The 20,444-nt window shown below is 42.1% G+C and overlaps 2 protein-coding genes across 4 annotated transcripts in view; both read left to right on the forward strand.

Annotated features, from left to right (window-relative positions):
* Window positions 1-48: 48 nt before the first annotated feature.
* On the forward strand, window positions 49-5,759 carry tlr9 (toll-like receptor 9). The gene is given in 5 exon segments (XM_051949911.1): window positions 49-404; window positions 706-2,086; window positions 2,367-2,390; window positions 2,393-3,678; window positions 3,791-5,759. Coding segments are annotated over 5 exon segments (2,901 nt in total). The 5' UTR covers window positions 49-401; the 3' UTR covers window positions 3,998-5,759.
* Window positions 5,760-6,266: 507 nt separating this feature from the next.
* The window catches only part of LOC110957865 (ERC protein 2-like), a 164,386-nt gene continuing 150,208 nt past the window's right edge, over window positions 6,267-20,444 (forward strand). The window contains exons 1-4 of one of the 3 annotated variants that reach the window (XM_051949037.1): window positions 6,267-6,470; window positions 8,663-9,798; window positions 12,965-12,988; window positions 13,130-13,885. In XM_051949037.1, the coding sequence (XP_051804997.1) occupies window positions 8,935-9,798; window positions 12,965-12,988; window positions 13,130-13,885 (1,644 nt within the window). In that variant the 5' untranslated portion in view covers window positions 6,267-6,470; window positions 8,663-8,934. The remainder of the gene's footprint in view (window positions 6,471-8,662; window positions 9,799-12,964; window positions 12,989-13,129; window positions 13,886-20,444) is intronic. The other 2 variants (XR_007942323.1, XM_051949035.1) reach the window with 2 other exon arrangements.

Genomic DNA, 20,444 nt, shown 5'->3' on the forward strand with positions numbered 1-20,444 from the left:
GTATAATTTTTTTCCTTTTCTTAAGAAGTTAATCAGGAAGTCATCCAACTGTGTCCGCTGATTGGTAAGCTACCTGTGGCTGTCAGTTTATTCAATCTGCGAAAAGGAATGCACTGCGAACATTGACTCATAATGTATTCTACCGTGATTGTTACTCTTTGTAAAGTGTTTTTTTTTAGGTCACTTAAGGTAATGTCTGCCTCTGATGTCCCTCATGAATTTGGCTTGCATCACATGGCTTGTATCAGGCTGCTGGGTGAAGACCACATGCTTTCACTTCTGCATAAATGGATCCCGTTTCTAGTCATTGCACAAACTTTTGCCTGCGGACTCTCCACCTGGATTAAACACTGATTTTTCTGCCTCCTGATGTGAAGTTTAAGATCCTTGTGCCACCTGCGATGGTAAGTGAGATGATATTATATTCTACTATTAGAAATGAACCACATTTTTCTGTGAGAAAACTATAAACTCACACTATTGTCAAGTTGTACGCACAGGAAAGGCTCACTGACTTCAAAACATCAAAAGTGATTGTGTTATGAGTTTCGTGAAGCTGCTTGAAATGTTACGCTGCATAGGACGATACTGTCTGAATGTCGATTATATGCTGGATGCTGTGCAAATCCACTAACCTGCTCAAATTACATTTTCTGAGCCATTCACAAGCAAGTGTATTGAATGTAGTTCCTTTATTTTTTTCAGGCTTTTGTGAAAAACATCCTCATTCTTTGTCAACTTCTTCAGTTAGTGAGGAGCATAAATATCCAATATTTCCCATGTGACGCTGATGAGAATGGCACTGAAGTCGACTGCCGTGACAGACCACTCGAGCACGTCCCGAACATCAAAAACACATCTGTAGTGTCACTCGATTTGAGTCGGACTAAGATACACTATGTGAGAGAGGATGCTTTTGCAGGTGTTCCAAATCTTGACACTCTGAAAATGGAGGGCAATTGTCTACCAGGTAGACTGAGAGACCCTGAAGACCACACATGCGCAGTGAAGATTGAGGCTGGTGCTTTCAAGAGCCTGTTAAAGCTTCGATATCTGTATCTGTCAGGAAACAGCCTTACCTTCATACCATGGTTACCTGAAAGCCTGAAGGTTCTTGATCTACAGTATAATTGCATCTTCCATATTACCGAGCCTTTAAGAACCCTACATCTTGAAGTGCTCTTCCTCACCAAGAACTGCTTTTATGCAAACCCATGCTACCAGTCCTTCGAGATCAGTCAGACTGTTTTCAGAGGCCTCCCCAAACTCAAAAACCTTACACTAGGGTATAATAATTTGACAGCTATCCCTAAAGGGCTGCCACCCTCACTGGAGAGCCTGGATTTAAGGGAGAACACAATCACGGAGGTCTTAGAAGGGGCGTTTGCTAACTTGACTGCCCTCAGGTCTTTGAATTTGGAGTGGAACTGCCAGCGGTGTGACCATGCAGCGAGGCCCTGCTTTCCATGCCCAAATAATCTCCCGTTACACCTCCACCCAAATGCATTCTACGCTGAGAACAGCTCCATCACCTACCTAAGCTTGAGGGGAAATTCTCTAAAAACATTTCCTGAAGGCCTATTCAGACCGTTGAAGAGTTTAGAGAGATTGGACCTCTCTGACAACCTCCTGGCATATGCTATACAAACTGGCACCTTCTTTGGAGAGCTGAAGGGCCTCAAATGGATTAGTCTTATCTATAACTATGAACCACAGCGGACATTTCCGGAACTGATCCTCTCCCCACATATTAGTAATATATCTGGACTACAATATCTTCTCCTGAGTGGCAACTTTTTCCACACGCTTTCAAAAGAAAGCCTTAAAGTTCTGTCCAACCTTCCAAACCTTGCCAAGCTAGAACTGAGAATGAACTTCATTAAAACTTGTAACATGACCTCTCTGAAACAGTTACCATCTCTCATAAATATTGACCTGTCCCAAAACATGCTTAGTTTCCTTCCATGCTGCCCGAGTTTGTCATCTGAAACAGCTGCACTGGAAAGCTGCCAGAACCATAAGTTGTTTACAGATAATTTTCGTGACCAACCTGCTATCTTAAAGGATAGAGAACTCACATCTGGAGGTGACATCTGGGAACCCAAACATTCCAACGTGCTGGAAATATTTGAGGCTGATGCCTCACGAATTCCGTCACTGTGGGACTTCAAAAATCATTTTTGCCATCACAAGCTGACATTTGACTTGTCTCAAAATGACATTCCGTCTGTTAGCAAAAATGTATTTTTAGGCATGGAAAATGCAGTTTGTTTAGATCTTTCCTTCAATTATATGAACCAGGCACTCAAGAACATTTCGTTTGCTGGCATGACAAAATTAGTGTTTCTTAATTTGGCATATAACAGGCTGGATTTGTATTATAAAGAGGCTTTCAGTGAACTTAAATCCACTCTGAAGGTTTTAGATGTTAGCAACAATGAATTTCATTTCAAAATGAGGGGCATGGGCCACCGTTTTGAGTTCCTTCAAAATCTGACTAACTTGAAAGTTTTAAGTCTGGCAAACAATGGCATTGGGATGCGAATCGATCAAACTCTGATAAGCAAATCTCTGAACTACCTCTACTTTAATGGAAATCACCTTGACATCATGTGGGCTTCTAACAACAACATTTACACTCACTTCTTCCAAAATCTGACAAACCTCACTTTCCTGGATATATCTGATAATGGTCTGAAATCAGTCTCACGAGAAGTGCTGTGTAACTTCCCAAGAAGCCTTAAGGCCCTCAGTATCAGCAACAACTTGCTGAATTATTTCCCATGGCAAAATGTCTCAGCACTCTGCGATTTACAGCACCTGAACCTGAGCCAAAACTACCTTTTTCATTTGCCTCATACAGTTATAGAATTTGGACACAGTTTGTCTATCTTAGACCTCAGTCACAATCGCCTTAGTTCTATTCCTGAAGATTTTTTCAGTAAGGCAAAGTCCCTGAGATATCTGTATCTCAGTCACAACCAGATCAAAGAGTTGAACCATCAGCATCTCCCTGCCCCCTTTCACAATGGAAGTGCACTTCAGAAACTCACCCTTCATGCCAACCCCTTTAAATGTGACTGTAATTCGTCCTGGTTTGCTGACTTCTTGAGAACTACTTTGGTGCAGATTCCTTATCTGACCACACACATACATTGTGAATACCCAGAGTCTCAACAAGGTCAGAGTATACTGTCCATGGACCAGCGATCCTGCCAGGACATATATGGGGGCTTGGCCTTCCTTGTCTGCTCCTTCTTGGCTGTGGTTTTCACTGTTCTTCCTCTACTGAAGCACCTCTATGGCTGGGATATGTGGTATTGCTTGCAGGTGCTCTGGGCAGGACATAAAGGCTACTCCCAGCTGGCTGGCAGGGATTCACATTATCAATACAATGCTTTTGTGGTGTTTGATACCAGCAATCAGGCTGTGAGGGACTGGGTTTACAATGAGTTAACTGTCAATCTGGAGAACTCGGGCCACAAGAGGTTTTCTCTCTGCTTGGAAGAAAGGGACTGGATTCCTGGACTTTCATGTATTGACAATCTACACCACGCCGTCCACAACAGTGTGAAGACGGTGTTTGTGTTGTCCAGGAGTATGAACGGAAGTGAGACAGTGAATGGTGTCATCCGCCAGGCTTTCTTCATGGTTCAGCAGAGGCTTCTGGATGAGAAGGTAAGTTTAATTTTCACGTGTGTTTTGTGGATTTCATTGTTGCCCCCACTGAGATGTTGCTATGTATTATAATGTTCATAATCCCAAATTATCTCTAATTCTACATCAAAAGGTGGATGCGGCCGTGGTGGTTCTGTTGGACGAGATGTTTCCCAAACTGAAGTACCTTCAACTGAGGAAGAGGTTGTGCAGGAAATCTGTGTTGTCTTGGCCAAGAAACCCTCGGGCCCAACCTCTTTTCTGGAATCGAATGAGAATGGCATTGTCATCAGATAACCTTAAATTTTATGACAACAACATGAGTGAAAGTTTTATTTAACCTCCTTTTAGCTCGAAAAATCTTCCCTCCCCCCATTACCTGTTTTCAACAACCTGCCTGTCGATGCTCCTTGTAATAGGTGAGATGGTGCCACAGATGTAAGGTATTTTATTGTTGCCATTATTGTGGAAGTATGTATTTTTAAAAGTTAAAACCCTCCTTGTGTATATTTTACTTTTCAGAATAGTGTTCTGTTGTTACATCTGTCAGTTACATTTTTCAAGGGTGTTATTAATGTAAATTTGTTTTTTAGAATTTCATGTTATGGCTTCTTTCCAAGCTTGAAGAGATAAGGATATATATTTTGCCTTTTTAGTATAATCTTTGTTTGAAGGGTGTTTGCCATCCTGGGCTGCAAAGATAATCAAAAGACTAATACCAGACAATGCAAATAAACATGGCTTGATATCACGCCAGTAACTTCACTTCCTATGTATTAAGGGAGTAGCCAACGACAGTCTACCTGCAACACACCCCCACCCCAATCTGAAAATTTCACTTCTCTTTGGTCAGATGTTGAGGGAAATGAAACTGGTGATTATTTTGTAACAGGTTACAGATCACAAACAGCTTCACTAACCACATCTCTTCAAAGGAAAAAAAGTCCCCTGTGATTTCTTACGAAGTTTAAGAAGAAAACTTTGACAGGCCAGTTGCTTATAATATGACGGTAAATACTTCTGGAAACTACTGACAGGAAAATGTGACTGAAACACACTGTAGGTGACAGGATTCAAAAAATATAAATCGAAAGTAACGGAACAGATTGGAATAAAGCAGTACAGCTTGATGTATACTGCTTTTGTTCATCTATTTTAGCGTGTGGGCTGCAATCCCAGTTTCATTTTTGCCTCATGGTCTGCACTGTAAAAGAAAATAAAAAGGTCAAATGACTGGCAACAGATGTCAGACAAAAAAACACATAACTATGGTAAAACACTTTAATCTTTATAAAATGCAAAGACAACAAATGTACATGCACTTTTTTAAAAATACTTTACAGAGAAACACTGCTATCTTACTGTTTTTTTCAACCTTATTAAGATTAACCATTTCCAAAAAACCTTGTGATAGACCTAAAATTTCTGCAGTGAAAACAGTTTCATTTTATTTTTAAATTATTAGAATCAAAAATCTTAAATGAAGTGTAAACACATGCTCAAGACATGTTAAAATAAGTATTTTGGATGATGAATATGTTCTTCATTCAGATTAAAATAGTATTCATGAATAATTCCACAGACTAAACTAAAAAAAAGGCATTTCTGTGTGTCCTCGCCTTGTTCGGTGTTGAAATTAAGACAAATGAGTTATACAACCCAAAAACTCTTGTACGGCACAGTTTTATACTCTTACAAACATTGAAGCATTACGTTGGATGCAATTAAAACAAACAAAAAACTTTGCTTCATTTGTAACCAGAATTACAGAGACTGGATGTAAAAGTACACATGAATGTGAAACTATTAGGATTTATTTTACAATGACTGGGAAGCATGTTAAATTGATAGCAAGGGGATAAACCAACCTGTGAAGAGGTGCATATTTATTACAAAGCAGTTTTGTCTGTAATTTTAGAAAGCAGAGAAAATACAGAATAAATAATGACAACACAAGAAATAAATGTAATTTGGCATTATTGGCATAACATTTAGTAACACTTAAAGTTACTGTAGGGTTGTCAATTAGAAATAACTGCACGTTTACAGACTGTTTGATACAAATATAATATATATAATTAAACTTGAAAATTACTGTTAAATTGTTATTTTTGTGGTTTTTATTTTATTAAATTAATTACTTTTAACATTTTTATTTATAGATATATATTTGCAGCAGCAGATAGCTTTTTGAAAATGAAACTTCTGCCCCCAAAATAGTTATTCTCTCTCATTTTCCAGGTGAGCTTTTGCATGAAAAAAAATAACTGTGAACTGAACAGCTGCAGCCCTGTAAACTTTTTTTTTGGTTTATTACAGAACACTGGATTTCCCAGCCACAGATCCACAGTTTTATCTTCTTTTTTTAACCGCACTGGAAACCAGCTGGGCTTCATCCAGTCATGTGGTGTCCTTTTAGATTAGTCCCTGTGTCAGTACATGTCATACAAACTCACTTCTGCCCGGATTTACGCATGAAAATATATGAAGTTGTGTTGGTTTGTTGTTTGTTTATATATTTATTTTCTGTAACAAACCAAACCAACGGTGCACCTAAGACCTTGCAAGCGCCATGCCCCACTGACGCTCGTGTAGGTGTAGGAAAGCATCCAATCCAACCATCCAATCGTTGCTGTTCGTCGCTGCTCCACCGCTGCGCTCGGTCGCACGCACACGCGCCAGCTGGGAGTGCGCGCCCACGCGGACCTGATGGCAGGACAGGTCATGAGCTGAGCCGATGAGATCATGGAGTCCGCGCCGAGATCGGACGGGGAACGGTCGGGACCTCACGGTGATGGAGAAGTGCCTGTCCGGTAAGCGGGAACCCCCCGGCCGGGTGAGTGCGCACCTGGAGCCCGGTGGTTCATCATGTGGCACCATTATTCCAACTGTGTGCTTCGAGTTTGTGCGGCAGATTAATTATTATGTAAGGCACCAGCTCGAACTCATGTAGCGTGTGCATATGAGCAAGAAACTAATCCTTCATGCCGTGGTCGTAGTAGAATTATTCCGGCGGTCTGTGTCCGGTCTGTGTAAGTCACATGCACAGCAACCGTTTTACTCGTGCCACTGATGAAATAATGGTGCGCTCGGCTTTATAGTTTGTGCGTTTTGTTGCCGAGCTTCATTGGAATAAAAGAAGCCCTCGTTTGGATGATACATTGTGATGCAAATTGAGGAGTTGTGCTGTTGCAGTTTGGGTGGTGACTCGACTTTTCTCTTCGCAGCAACAGCTGGCTGCCAACTCAAGTAAGTGCAGCCGGTTGTGGATCAGTATGAAGTAAGGCGTTTCCCACTTGGCGTTTTATTTCAGCGTTTTCATCCGCGCTTTCTTTTTTCTTGTCTCGGTCAGCTTTTCTTTTTGTCGCTCTGTCTGTCCCATGGTTTGACCTGGGAGTGCACAGCTGCGCAAACTTGGCGCATGGCAACCAAAGGACCAATGACTTATAATACCTGCATTTTAACGCTTAATAACATTCGAAGACAAGCTTTTCTGGTACCAAGCCGAAGTGAGTGCGATTCCACTGTTTTCAAATGTTCTGTTGTCTTTGTTGTTTTATTCTAGGTATCAATGGATTTCTCACATTGTGTCACTGATGCAGTTTATCAGAATTATGCACAGAATTGGGTGTTCCATTGCGGGCACATCAGGCTCAGTTCATTGTCTCTAACAATAATGGATAAAGGACTGACAGCTATGTTATGACTGACAAGCAGACTTAACCAATCTCTCAGTTGCATCCTGTGCAGTGACTCCCAGCACCCAATCCTCTTGGATTAGAGGAGGGATTATGATTTGGATTTGCCTCTGCTTTGCAGACAGTCTCCAATATCTGGTCCACCAGGACTGGGTTGTACTTATTTTGATTCCCTGGGGATGATTTTTAAAAAAAATACTTTATATAGTGTTAATATATGTGTATTTTCACACCAAAGACTGAAGATGATATGGATAAGTATAACATAGAGATAGTATTACATCTGTTGATGTTATCCTACTGCGGGTTAATTCTAAACATTCTAATCCAAGTCGGCTTTAGCCTATTTTCCAATTGCCTGTTTTTGTTCTCTATATCTAGTCGAAGCCTAATGTAATGGTGTGTCTACAGTCTGGCAAAGTTTGACAATGAATTTCCAAGTGCCCCTGGGGTATGATAGATAAAAAAGACTGGTCCCTCAGCAGTGTGTCAAGGCCATATGAAACTGTACAATTTTGTTTTTCCCATCAGATCTAAGCAGGCATCAGAATCCAGCAAAACTGGATATAGTGCTGTCCGTGGTGCTGAAATGGCCATACTGATCCATCTACTGAGAGAATGAGGGCGTAGCAAAAGCCTGTACTACGCTGCTTTACTAATCTAAAGTCTGATAGTTAGCAGCATTGTCTTTCACTCTCACAACTCCTAATTAATAAGAGAGAGGATTACCAAGCACGTAATCATTGAAGTTGTCCACCAGATTTGTTGTTACCAGCCCTCCTGCTCCGAGCACCCACAGTCTTGCTTGTTTTCCAGGAATAGCAGGAATGTGGGTTCCCAAGGACAGGAGTGGGAACAATGATTCTGGATCCAAATCTAGTTGTGATGAACTCAATATCTGGCTGTAACTGGTTCTCTGGATTATTCAGTGCAATAATATTTAGTATTTACGATTTAGAGTGTGCAATGAAGCACATAGGCCTTAATGTAGAACAGAAAGTCTGATTGAGCGCAATGTTTGATTGGTCGAATTGATGGCTTATTTATAATTGTTGTTTTTTCAAGCTTCTTGTGTAACTGCTTGTTTTAATGCAAATGTTAACATTTGTCAAGTGTGAATAATTTGTCAGATAAGAAAGGATTTCACAGAAAAACATGTTTACTTTGCTCAAAATAAAGCAAAAAAACAAAACTAGCAGTAGTGATTTTAGCTGTGTCCTTTTAAAAATTATGTCTTTGAATTTTTAATTATTACTGTTTTTGTAATATGATTTGTCTTAATGTTTGTCTGGCTTTCACTCGTCTAGAATCCATGATGTCCTGCGCTGTAGCTGAAATCACAAGACCTCTGGCTCGTAAGTCTGGGAGCCCTGCAGCCAACAGTCACTTTATTCTAAAAGAACTAAATAAGACTCAGCCTCAAGCCCTAACCAGTCAGGCATGGACAGGTGAAAACTGAGAGGTCAAGAGGTGGCCTTTATTTTTTCTGTTATTCGTTCTTGATCCATAAAAGGACATGAAAATATTCCCCGCTCTAACAATTTCTTGTGAGATGTCATATTTTGCCATATAAAAAAAAATGCCTTTAAATATTCGAGCGAAGCCCTCGCAGAGCAAGCTGTCTGCTGCTGCAAAGAGTAGTGGGCACACTGATGGCAGCACATCTCATTCACGCTTCTCCAGGTCTCCTAAACATGGTAAAGGGAAACAGGCTGTAAGCTCAGCACCGGGGTCTCGCTCGGGGCTAGAACCAGGTTCTGTGTCAGGGGGTCTTCCTGCAACAGCATCTAAACTGACTACGGGTCAAGGATCGATGTCCAGGCCGGGTTCTAAAATCAAGGCCGGCACAGCGGCAGACAAAGGTTCAACTCGTGGCTCAGCAACGGCTCCAGGAGGCAAAACCTTATCTATGGAGAACATCCAGTCTTTGAGTGCCGCCTACGCCACTTCCGGCACCATGTATCCCAGCGAGCGAGAGGCCTTGGAACCCTCCGGTGGGTACCCCAAAGGCACCATGACGCTGGGAAGAAGCACCAGCCGCTCCTCCTACACTGGCCGGACAACAGCCATGGGAAGCAGCCCGAACATCGCCTCCTCTGGGACGCATCACTCATCCGACCACTGCGGAGACCAAACCTTGCTTTCTGTGGGGGCCTCCAGTTTGCGGCGTCAGTCTGGGAGACATGCGCAGGTCCTGGATTCGACCGGACGGGGAGAGGTTTCCACATTTGACCTCCACACTCAGCTGAGGGATCTGCAGAGAGAGAATGACAACCTGCGGAGAGAACTGGATGTAGGGAGGGATGGAAGGACGGGCCCCAGCACGAACAATGTCAACTTTTGGAGCCCAGATATAAAGAGAGACAAAGGGGTGAGGCGGGATGAGGGAGTGAGGACCTCAGTTGTGAAGGACCAGTACAGGACGACCCAAGAGGATGTGCAGGTGAGAAAACCAGAGTTCAAAAATGTTAGATTTCCTATAGACAGTGAACAAATACAAGCATTTTTTTCACTGAAGTACAACAGCTTCAGTTACAGTGAGTCATTGTAGCACCTGTATGTCTTTATTAGAGCAGATGTTTCATATTACAAAAGGATGAAAATCACACGTCACATTCAGCATTTTTGTGTTGACCCGCCCATCTCCTCTGCACGTCATACCTCTCAAATCAAACCTTTTGTTCTTTTCCTCAAGGTTGCATAGAAAGGCTTCTTTGCAGTTCATTTGTAAAGATGTTTGCCAGGCTCCATGTGTTTCCATGGGAACGTGCACTTGTGGCATCCACTCAAAGTGTTTGGCAGATTCTAAAAAAACTCACACAGCTACTTCGTCAGGGATGGTGACCGGTCTGTCCTGTGCCACCTCTCCCTGGAGTCTGGCCCACTCACTCTGAGGCATTATCTATCTGCCTGCCTCACTGCAGAGCTAATCTATAGTATCTGTTCCTTCTTTCTTTGTCTTCCATCTGCTTTTTCTGTTTCTACATTTGTTTGTGGCTCATTGTGGATTTTATCTGCTTGTGTGTCTGCTTTTGTCTGGTGTAAAAGCAGTTTGTCCGGAGGAAAATATCTCAAAGTTGAAGGAATCTCGTCTCGTAGTGAGAGTCTTTTACACTATACAGTAGCTTCTGTTCAAGTTCTGCATTGCTCCTTCACACTCAGCATCCAAGAACTTTAATCATATCTGCACGCTCCCATCGTAACCAAGGAGCCACCTCTGCATTTGTATTTATAGCTTTTTCATCTCACATTGTCAAACGGTGTGAGGACACTGTGACACACACACCCACACGCATGCATACACACATTCCTCTCATTTTATCACCAAGTCGTGCTGCATCCACCTGCCCTCGCATGAAGCCTCCTGTTGCAGGAACGTAAAGAAAATGCTGATTAGCACTTTATGTTCCTCTGAACTCAATCGCCCTTGACCGCTCCCTGGAATTTTAATTTATACAATCTGGCGTGTTCCGAGCGAGCTGACAAAATCAATGTCACACACACCTTTTTTTAGATATTAGTTATCATTAAGTTTTGTTGTTGCATATAATTAAGTATGCCAGTTTGCTTGATGTTAGTTTATATGTTACTGGCAAATGACATTCAATCATTATAAAACATTGTATTGCCATCTTTTGTTCTTTCTTACCGACACACACAACTAGCTCGACTCCAGTTCATTTCAGTTCTGTTAACAGTATCGATTACTCATCAAATTGCCAACCTTTTTGCCTCTCAACCTTCACCTTTTCTCACAGTGTTTACAGCTCCAGCATATTAAAGCAGACTGCATTTCGTATTTTGAAATCACAAAACTATCCCTCATGTAGAGGACGATAGTCTAAGTCTTATCTCCTGTCACTTTGTTCCTCCTTATCACCTCTTGTCCTCCATTGCTCCTTTCATATGATCACAGTCCTCTGTTTTCTTCTCCCTGAATTTCCTCCATTATTTGCTCTTTGCAACACTTTGAGAAGAGTTCAGTGTGACACGAGAACTTTGCAATTAGCATAAGGAATGTCACCTTTCCTCTCAACTGCAGTGGCCACAGTTGTCCCCTAACCATCTGTTTGGTGTGTGTTCAGTGTGTGTATGTGGACACTTGTACATATGTATTTGTGCCTACCGTCTCGGCTGTGTGTGTGTTTGTGCGGAGGATTGTCCTCCCACTCTGACTTGATATTCAGCTCTGGTTGTTGCATTGATTATCTGTGTTCATCCTCGCCTCCCTCCTACGTCTCAACTCTGTGTCCTTGGCGCTCCCCACCTTCTGGACTCGAGCAGAGGAGTAGGAATATTTGAGGAAAAATTAGTAATATCTTCTCACAGATGGAAAAAAAATAGCAATTTAACTTCCGTTTTTATGTTTGCGTCAGTGAATCTTTGATATTCTCTGTGTTTCGTAAGGTTTTACGTGTGTTCGTGTCTGTACTTTTTTCCTTGTGTTTGATTTCCTGTCATTTTCTTACACAGTCAGTCATCTAGAATGCTATGTCTCCACGGTTTCAAGCACAGGAAGAATTTCCATTTAGCCGTCAGAAAGCAGAGAATGCAAATGACCAACATATTGTGTTCTGCATTACTTTGCGCCGCAACATTCCACATTAGCAGAAATGTCAAGTGAAATCTGTTATTCACAACAACACGCTGGGAGCGGGTGTGGGGCATTTGTGACATTTATAATCAATTGTTGAAGTGTTAAAATATATTTACTAATCAGTTAGTCACTGCATCAGTAAACCTCTTTAGTGTTGCTCATGCACTGATTAGTGCTTCTTTACAAGATTGCTGCAAACCCACAGAAGTTGTTTTAATTTTAGCTAAAGGTCTTTCAGTGCTGCATAAAAGAGAGTGTTTGTTTCTAAGCTGACTCATGTTTTCTTTTCTTAAGATTAATTAATTAATTTTTGAGTATCATGACTGCCCCCCACCCTTCCCTCATAGGGCTCTCTGCATTTTGGCTACTAGAATTTGGCATGGTCCCTCACGGATCAAACTCTGAAAAAAACTATTCGAAAAATGCTCTAAAGTGAGAACCTAAGAATTTTTTTTCAAGTTTTACCTTTAAGAGTTTATAGCAGTGACAACAACAACAATTATTAATCTTATTATTACACAAAAAGCAAAATAGAATCATATCAATATTAAACAATCATAAGTACTATAAGCCAAGACAAGCATATATTCAATATTTTTTCATAAAAGTTAGTGTTATTATCACTAACTTAGAGTAGTATAGAACTTTACAGTTCACTTTAAATTAATCTCTATTTAAAAAAAAAGTTTAGAACATTGTTTTCAGAAGTTGCTGAATTGTTTTCATGTGTTTTCGCTTCATACAGCCTTTTCCTACTTGGATGTTTATCTCACTGTGACAAACCCAAATTACTTTTACCTACAACTCCAGCACCTTCTGTGTTCTCCTTTTGTTTTGAAGAGAAATCTCGTCCCCTTGTGGCCAAACTGTGTAACTATTACCCAACAGCTTTACAAACTGCTGTGACTGAAGTAATCTACATAGATACTCAGTGGCTTTTTATCTCTATCTGCTTTCTACTTTGGAATTCTGTTCTCTGTGTTTTTTTTAACCTCACATTAATCTGCTGCAGCCTGGGGATATCAGAAGAAACAAGGTCTGTTTTCATGCATCCCAACATATATTTTTTTAAAATGTGTGTGCTGCCACATTTAGGATTTTTAAGAAACAACGTTTGGGCACATATAAATGCCATCTTCATTTACTAATTGAGTAAATGGGAACTTTGTCTTTGTAGCAGCTTCCGTTAACAGTTCAGGAGCTTCAGGAGGAGCTGAGGGCTCACAGGGAGATGAACAGCCGCTTGCAGCAACAGCGGCTGCAGGGGAACTCTGGCTCCTATAGAGAACTCCATATGGACCAGGATCAGAGAGGGGGGCTCGGTTCTGGCCACAGTCCCAGGCAAAGCCCCAGCAACCTGCATGGTCCTGGACCAAAGAACAGCCCCAGAGCCAGCCCATCCAACACCTACAATCCAAGGCAACAGGAAGCTGACATCATCATTCACAGTCCTGGGTATGGCTGTAACACTGCAGTAGCCGCGCAGAGAATCAGTCCAGCCAACACCCTCCAGCCTGGGCCGAGGAACAGCCCAAGTCAGCCCCTCTACAGCCCCAACCAAGCTCCGGCAGTGGTGCCCGGCTCCATTTCCCTCCGGCCCTGTAGCCCCTGTCAGGTGCCTGGGTGTGACGGCTTTTCGTCACCTCCTCCCCTGGACCCGTCGGAGGAGAACTTCTTCCGACTGCAGTCGGAGCACGAGCGACAGGCCAAGGAGCTGTTCCTGCTGAGAAAGACCATGGAGGAGATGGAGATGAGGATCGACTCTCAGAAGCAGACGCTGGGTGCCCGAGACGAGAGCATCCAGAGGCTTTTGGAGATGCTTCAGGGACAGGGTCAAGGTCAGAGCCACTGGGGACGGGGACAGCGGACAGGCATCATCACCATGGCAGCACAGGAGGCTGAAGCTCAGCTGGAGAACATGCATGTCAGAGAGGTGTGTTTTTCACATTATTATTGTTTCTGAGTGCTCCAAGAGGGGAATGGCTATGCATCTCACCCATTCATCTATAATATCAAAGTATCATGTTGGTTTCCACAGTTTCTAACATAATGAGCGATGACTTTATTCATTGTTGTGCCCAAGTGCGTCTCTATTGTATTAGTAATGGCTGAACTGACTACTGTTTCAGAATTTTCTGAATCATATCTCTCTGATGAATGAAGTCGGATAATATTTAGCACCAGATAAAAATCATTTAGCAGCTTTAATTTTCCACCACACATGACAGTCTGCATACTTGTTAGTTATAAACATCTAGACAGCATATGATTTTAATGGTTAACATAATCTTTATTCATTTTTTCCTCATATTGTTGCTTTTTTGTGTATACTATCTGTTTTTATGCATTTTTGTATTTCTTAATTTCATTGTTTGACTGCACGTATGAGTGAACGGTGTGGGTGTGGGTGTGTTTGTGTACCTGAGTTTGTCTGTATTATGCAGAGTGTTGGAGCAGAAAGCAGCTCAGCAGGTCTTATCAATGGGCCAGATTAACATACGGACAGCTCTAAGCCTGTGTTCAGCCATGCAGTTTTACAATCTGACTCTGTTTGTGTGTGCATGTGTTTGTGTGTGTGTGCGTGTTCCTGAGTACGCACATGCTCATATGGCAGTTGCTCATATGGCAGTAGTCCGTGCACTGTGCTTGCATTTGGCATTGAATGTCTATTCTACAGCATATGGCATTTGGCGAGCTTGTTATTCAGTGAAGTTTATTAACTGTTTAATGGGGTGGGAATTTATTGCTGTTTATTGGCATTTTCTTTTAGATTTGCTATGCTCACACTTTATTCCCTCCTCTATTTTTTTATATCTTTCTCAGAGACTGTTTTATTAACTGTGAATTTAAAAGCACCAGCCCTGCAGTGAGTGGTGGCGTAGCACAGGTGTATCTATATCCTCTGCCAGGAGCGCTCACTGCAGGCTGCTCTGTGCTCCTCACTCCTGCCTTTTCTATTTTTAACTCCAAAATCTTCTTAGCCTCTAATTTCTCTACCTCTGTGTGTGTGCGTGGGTGTGTGTGTGTGTGTGTGTGTGTGTGTGTGTGTGAGTGCCATGTCTGTGCATGCCCCGATACTGTTTGTGTCATACTGTTCTTGTTGTTCTGTCTTTGTGTTGTCTGCCTCTCTGAGTCTACTGTGCCCAGTCACAAAAAAATGTGTGTATGTGTGTGTGGTTTTGTGTGTGTGTGTGTGCGCGCGCATGTGAGCATGCGTACACATCTGGGGCCTATCGGCTTAGTGTTTCAAGCGAGAACACTCCCACTCTGGGCTGCCGGTGGCTGATGGGATATCCACCCGTGCCGGGTGTTTTGGGCACTGCGGTGGTTGTATCACAGGGGAGTGTGGGTGTTCCAGCCCATGCTAACATGCTAGTGGGCGCTGCTGGTGCATGTGTGTGAATGTGTATGGGTGTCTGTGTGTAATGTATGGGACCTTACCATGCGTGTGTGTCAGAGGTGAGTACCTGTTCACACACACTGTGTTGTACTATTTTTAACTGCTTGAGAGCTTAACACATGCCGTGCTATGGAGGTGGAGGAGGTGAGGGGTGTGCCGGAGGGAGAGAGGGAGGGAGGGATGGCAGGAAAGTTCTGTTTTTCTAAAGAAGAAAAACAGGCTGTGTTTGTCTGAATATTAATGTATGATTAATGAGAGAGAACACTCTGACCTCCCTGATTGAAAAGAGAGCCGACTGTTGTTCTTTCATTTTTCTCCCCCTTTAGTTTCCTTATGGTCGCCTCTGAGGTTAAGATGAGGTGGTGAACGTATGTGTGTGAGTGAGTGAGTGTGTGTTAGTGTGATTGTGGAGTCACACACACTCACTGACACATGCATACAGTACAATATTTTAGCTTTTATTTGTGTAATACTTAAACAATAATACCGAGCTGTTGCTATAAAACACTTGTATTGTAGTGGACATTAGGTAAACATATTCAGAATAGTGAATAATGTAATGTTTATGCATAAAATTATCTGCTGAGAAAATTACTTTGTGCTACAAAAAGAAATACAGAATAAACAAACGGAAATAGTACTACACAATCAACTATACTCAAAAAATAACCTAAAAAACAATTAGGCTGAAGTATTAATTACACAATTCTGAACAGTTTTTCAAAAGTAAAGGCATATACATATGTTTTTGTTTCTTTTAATATTTTATGTGTGATGTGTGCAATTCTAGTCCAGTATTCAAATGGTTTGCTTGCTATCCTTTTTGTGTGTGCATCAAAAAAAATAAATCTATGCTCCTACACAATTCTGGTTCTGATCAACACAACACTATTCCAGCATGTCCCGTGCACATTGAAGTTCACGCATGTTTAAGCTCATGCACAGGATCAACAGAAACGGAGGGGGAGGGGAAATAAGGTTAAGGGGTCAGTGAAGCAAGAGGGAAGCTAAAACTGTCACATGCTAACTATCTAAATATGCTACCTAGCTAAATGTCAACAATCCTTCTCCAGAATCTCAGACTCAACCTTTTAACTTTTTCCAACACCTCAAACTTCATTCTTCAACCTTCAAACTTTCAGGGTTTGATAAGCTAGTTTATTATCCCCCACCTCCACTAAGTGGAAAAGGGGGATATAGGTTTGGCCTCCGTCCGTCCGTCCGTCCGTCCGTACTTCTGTGCGTCCGTCCGTCTGTGCGTGCGTGCGTGCGTCCGTCCGACATGAAGGGGACAGCTTTTCTCGGAAACTATTACAGCTAGGATAACGAAATTTAGTGTGTAGCTTCACACCATGGACACCTTGATCAAGTTCAAAAATGAGACCTGTGCGATAATATTTAACAGAGTTATGGTCCCTGATCACTATTTTGGATATAGACTCATAGTCATCACATGTGGCGGGGGATATTGATGACCATGTCGTCTTGTTAACATTGCATTGAAGAATAGTTAATTTGACAATGTGGCCTTTTCATCCTTTTGTTCCTGGTGTAGAATTTAAGTGTTAAAGGTTATACTGACTACCGAATAATTGAAGGATTTATTGCACTGTAAGAAGCAGCCTGTTTCCCTTAAAGGCCTCTTGCCTTTGTTTATGTGTCCTAGAGATAATTTGGTCTTACACTTGGACTTGTCATGGTGAAGGCAAGCCGACGATGATAATGCAGCTATTGCCTCTATGAAGAGACACTACTCTTAGGTTTCTGATTAGCTCACAAGGAAACCAACCCAACTGCCTTTAATTAGAGCACCCATTACTCTCTTCTAAATGGTCCATTTTGTTTACTTTAAATTGGGATCATAAATGCCTCCATTTTTAGGTTGCCTCTCCTTTTTTGGTCCTTCAAACATGACTGAGAATTGACATCTGGACATTGTTTTTTAGTATCAAGAGAAATGATCATCTTAGATTTGTGTGTATATTTTTTTGTACAAGGTATGCTTAGGTGATATGTGAAAGTATATGAACCTATACACATTTGCACAATGCAAATCAGAAAACAGTAAGGATCTACACAGGTTTGAAATCTCTTAATGTCTGTCTTCCCTCCTTTGTCTCTCTGTTTTCCCATTCGGGACTGACAGGCCACGGCCAGATGTGAAATCGCTTGAACCAGCTGTCTGTGTTTGTGTGCATGGTCTGCGGGTGAGCAGCATGTATGGATATAGAGCCCACTCAATCACGCCTTCACCTGCTGATGTCCCGGTGGATGATGTGTGTAGTCGTGCTCTCTCACTTGTGTTTCCTGTTCAGCTTTGTCAGCTGTCAGCCCGTCTTAGCTGTTGACATTCAAAGAAACACTCTTTGTCAGCCTATTCACTTTGTTGTAAGAATAATTAAACTTGACTGGACAACTTGAGATCAGTAGGAATGATGTGTAAGGCACATCTAGAGTGGCATATGTAAGCTCGTTTCAGAGGGATTCCGCTATATAATTCTTAGCAGTAAATACAGATTTTTGCAGTACTTACACAATCCACAAAGTGGCAGTGTTCTATTAGATTTTAACCACTGCAGCGATTACGTGCACTAAGTGTGAGCCAAAGTTCTGTATGATGGTGCACACACGTACATGCTGAGAGGTATAAATCTGGACCTAATTGACTCTCCCCAGCCACCAGCTCCCTGTAGACCCAATACTGACAGCTGCACCACTGGTCTGTTCCTGCCCAGCCCTCACCTGCTGCCAAAGACGTGCTTGCTCTCAGTGAGATTTTTACTCAGAGATGGCATATCTGCTTTCGTCCAAATAGAGTTAGGGCCCCTATTGTATGTGAAGACGTCTCACTCAGTATGGGATCAGTGAGGCTGAGTGTATAGCAAGGCTCTGCTGTTAAGAACAAAAGATCGAGCACTGATGGTGCCTCCATTTTGCTCTAACATGACTGGCAGTTTTTTTTTTTCCTGGTCTTTATCTTCTCAAACAGAGATGGAATTTTTTTAAAAATTACTTTTTAAAAATTTGTAGCGCTAGCGTCAGCTTGTGTCACTGTCATGTCAGCAAATCCTTACTGTTTAAGTGCTACATCTTCATATTTTCTTTATTTCTTATTTTCTTATCTGCATTTCTTGCCTGTGTGTGTTTGTCTGTCCATTAGATTTTCCCACTCTCTCTTCTTTCCCCTCTAGGCTGATGTGCTATCTGCTATGGTTTGGTTAATTGGTGAGAGGCCTGTCCAGGGAGGGGCTTTTCAGGCCTCCATTCTTGATTGGCTACTTTCAGCCCTTGCTAATGAAGCCCCTCTGCGCTAACATTAGAAGGCTGCTGTAAATATTATCAGCAAACACACACAAACACACCAATGGACCCTTTCCCCCAACAAAACCCAGGCACCACATACTCGCCATGCTCGGTTGATTCCTCAGAATGTTTGAGCGGAAAAGTTTATCGGGACAAGATTGCGGTTCTCAAATCGACTCCCCACAGGCCCCCATCCCAACTCCTCCCTGTTTCTCACAGAGGCTTTCATTTTCATATTTATCACAAGCTGGATGTGTTTCCCTTTTGCCCCTTTTTGTTCTCACTGATGGAGAAGTGATGGGACTGTGATTGATGATTGATGAATGTGCATGTGTGTGGGTAGACTCTGAGCCTGCTCTTGTCTTCGCATGGCGGACATGACACCACCGCCTTGAGGCTAGAATTGAACCTTTTGACCGTATCCTTCATTCAGGATGCCAGCACTTATTGCTATAGTGTTACGTTTGATCCTATTCATTCCATATGCTTGGTCCTCTGACACATGTGGAGCAGAGGAAGACGGTCTTTGATGTGCTCTCTTGCATGACTTAATTTCCCCCACTGAGAGACACAACAGTTTCAAGAACTGTTGTTGAACTGTTGTTGATATAGAGTTAATGGATGCACTTTCTCCCTCCCAAAACAATGTGTACAGGCAGTCAAAAAGACAGACAGAGTGACACATTAATACACATGTGCTCAGTGGAAGATTAGGATTATGACAGCATTGGGATGCAAACTCTGACAGCAGTAATCTCTCTGTTTCTGCAACCGACTTGGATAAAAGGATAAAGTCCTTGTCTCCTCTCATTTCAGTGGTAGAACTGGGAAGAATGTGACGTATCATTGCAACCTGTTGCTTTGCCTTATATGTCTATTCATGATTTTTATGTCCTCTGTCTGCCTGATGAGCTTGACCCACATTTTTTCCATTTTTGCCTTTCATAGAATTGAAGTATGTTCAATTTTGAGTAAGAATTCAATATCCATGCATATTTATTAAGCAGGGAAACTTTGCCGCTTTCCAGCAGTTGCACCTACGATGAAGTGGGGAAAGTTTTATCTCATAAGAAACAAGAAAAGCACTCAGAGAATGCAGTACTCTGCCAAGGCTGCTCAGTCGTTGTATGATTTCCGATGGATGAAAGCTTTAAAAAATTCGTGGTTCGTAGCGGTCGATTTGTATTAGGATCGCAATCATGTGATCAGCAGGCAGCTGACGTAGTGTTCCCTTGTTGTCACAGTTGCAGTGACGCTGTGCTGCTATTTTGCAATGATACAGAGATCCTTAACAAATCTGTGGATCCAGACTGTAAGCTGCATCACTGTCATTTCTGGCCTTCCCTGAAAATTTCATCCAAATTCGGTAGTCCATTTTTGAGTAATGTTGCTAACAGACAGACAAACAGAAACCAGCGCTGATTGTCATACATCTCTGCTGTGTTCCTTGGTGGAGTATTAAATAGGTGTGGATGTGCAGGTCTGTATTCCATCCCCTGCAGCTTATTTTGTGTTTTCATGCAGCACAGAATGCTGTAGCAGCGTACAATCAAACACAATAGCCCTGCAATGCCTCCTCTGTGAAGCTGTAAGTGATGTCCTTAAAATGAGCTTCTGCGGTTCAATAATGACAAATCTGGGTGGAGACCGAAAGAGCAGATTTTGGCACCACTGATGTACCCCTCAAGTGAGAGCCGCTCCCTCATAACCACAACCAAAGTGCCCCTGTGAATGCTCCAGTAGAGCTGCTTGGTGGCCAGAAGATCACACTGTGGTTGTACTGGGTGGT

Source organism: Acanthochromis polyacanthus, chromosome 6 (assembly GCF_021347895.1).
Source record: "Acanthochromis polyacanthus isolate Apoly-LR-REF ecotype Palm Island chromosome 6, KAUST_Apoly_ChrSc, whole genome shotgun sequence".
NCBI lineage: Eukaryota > Metazoa > Chordata > Actinopteri > Pomacentridae > Acanthochromis > Acanthochromis polyacanthus.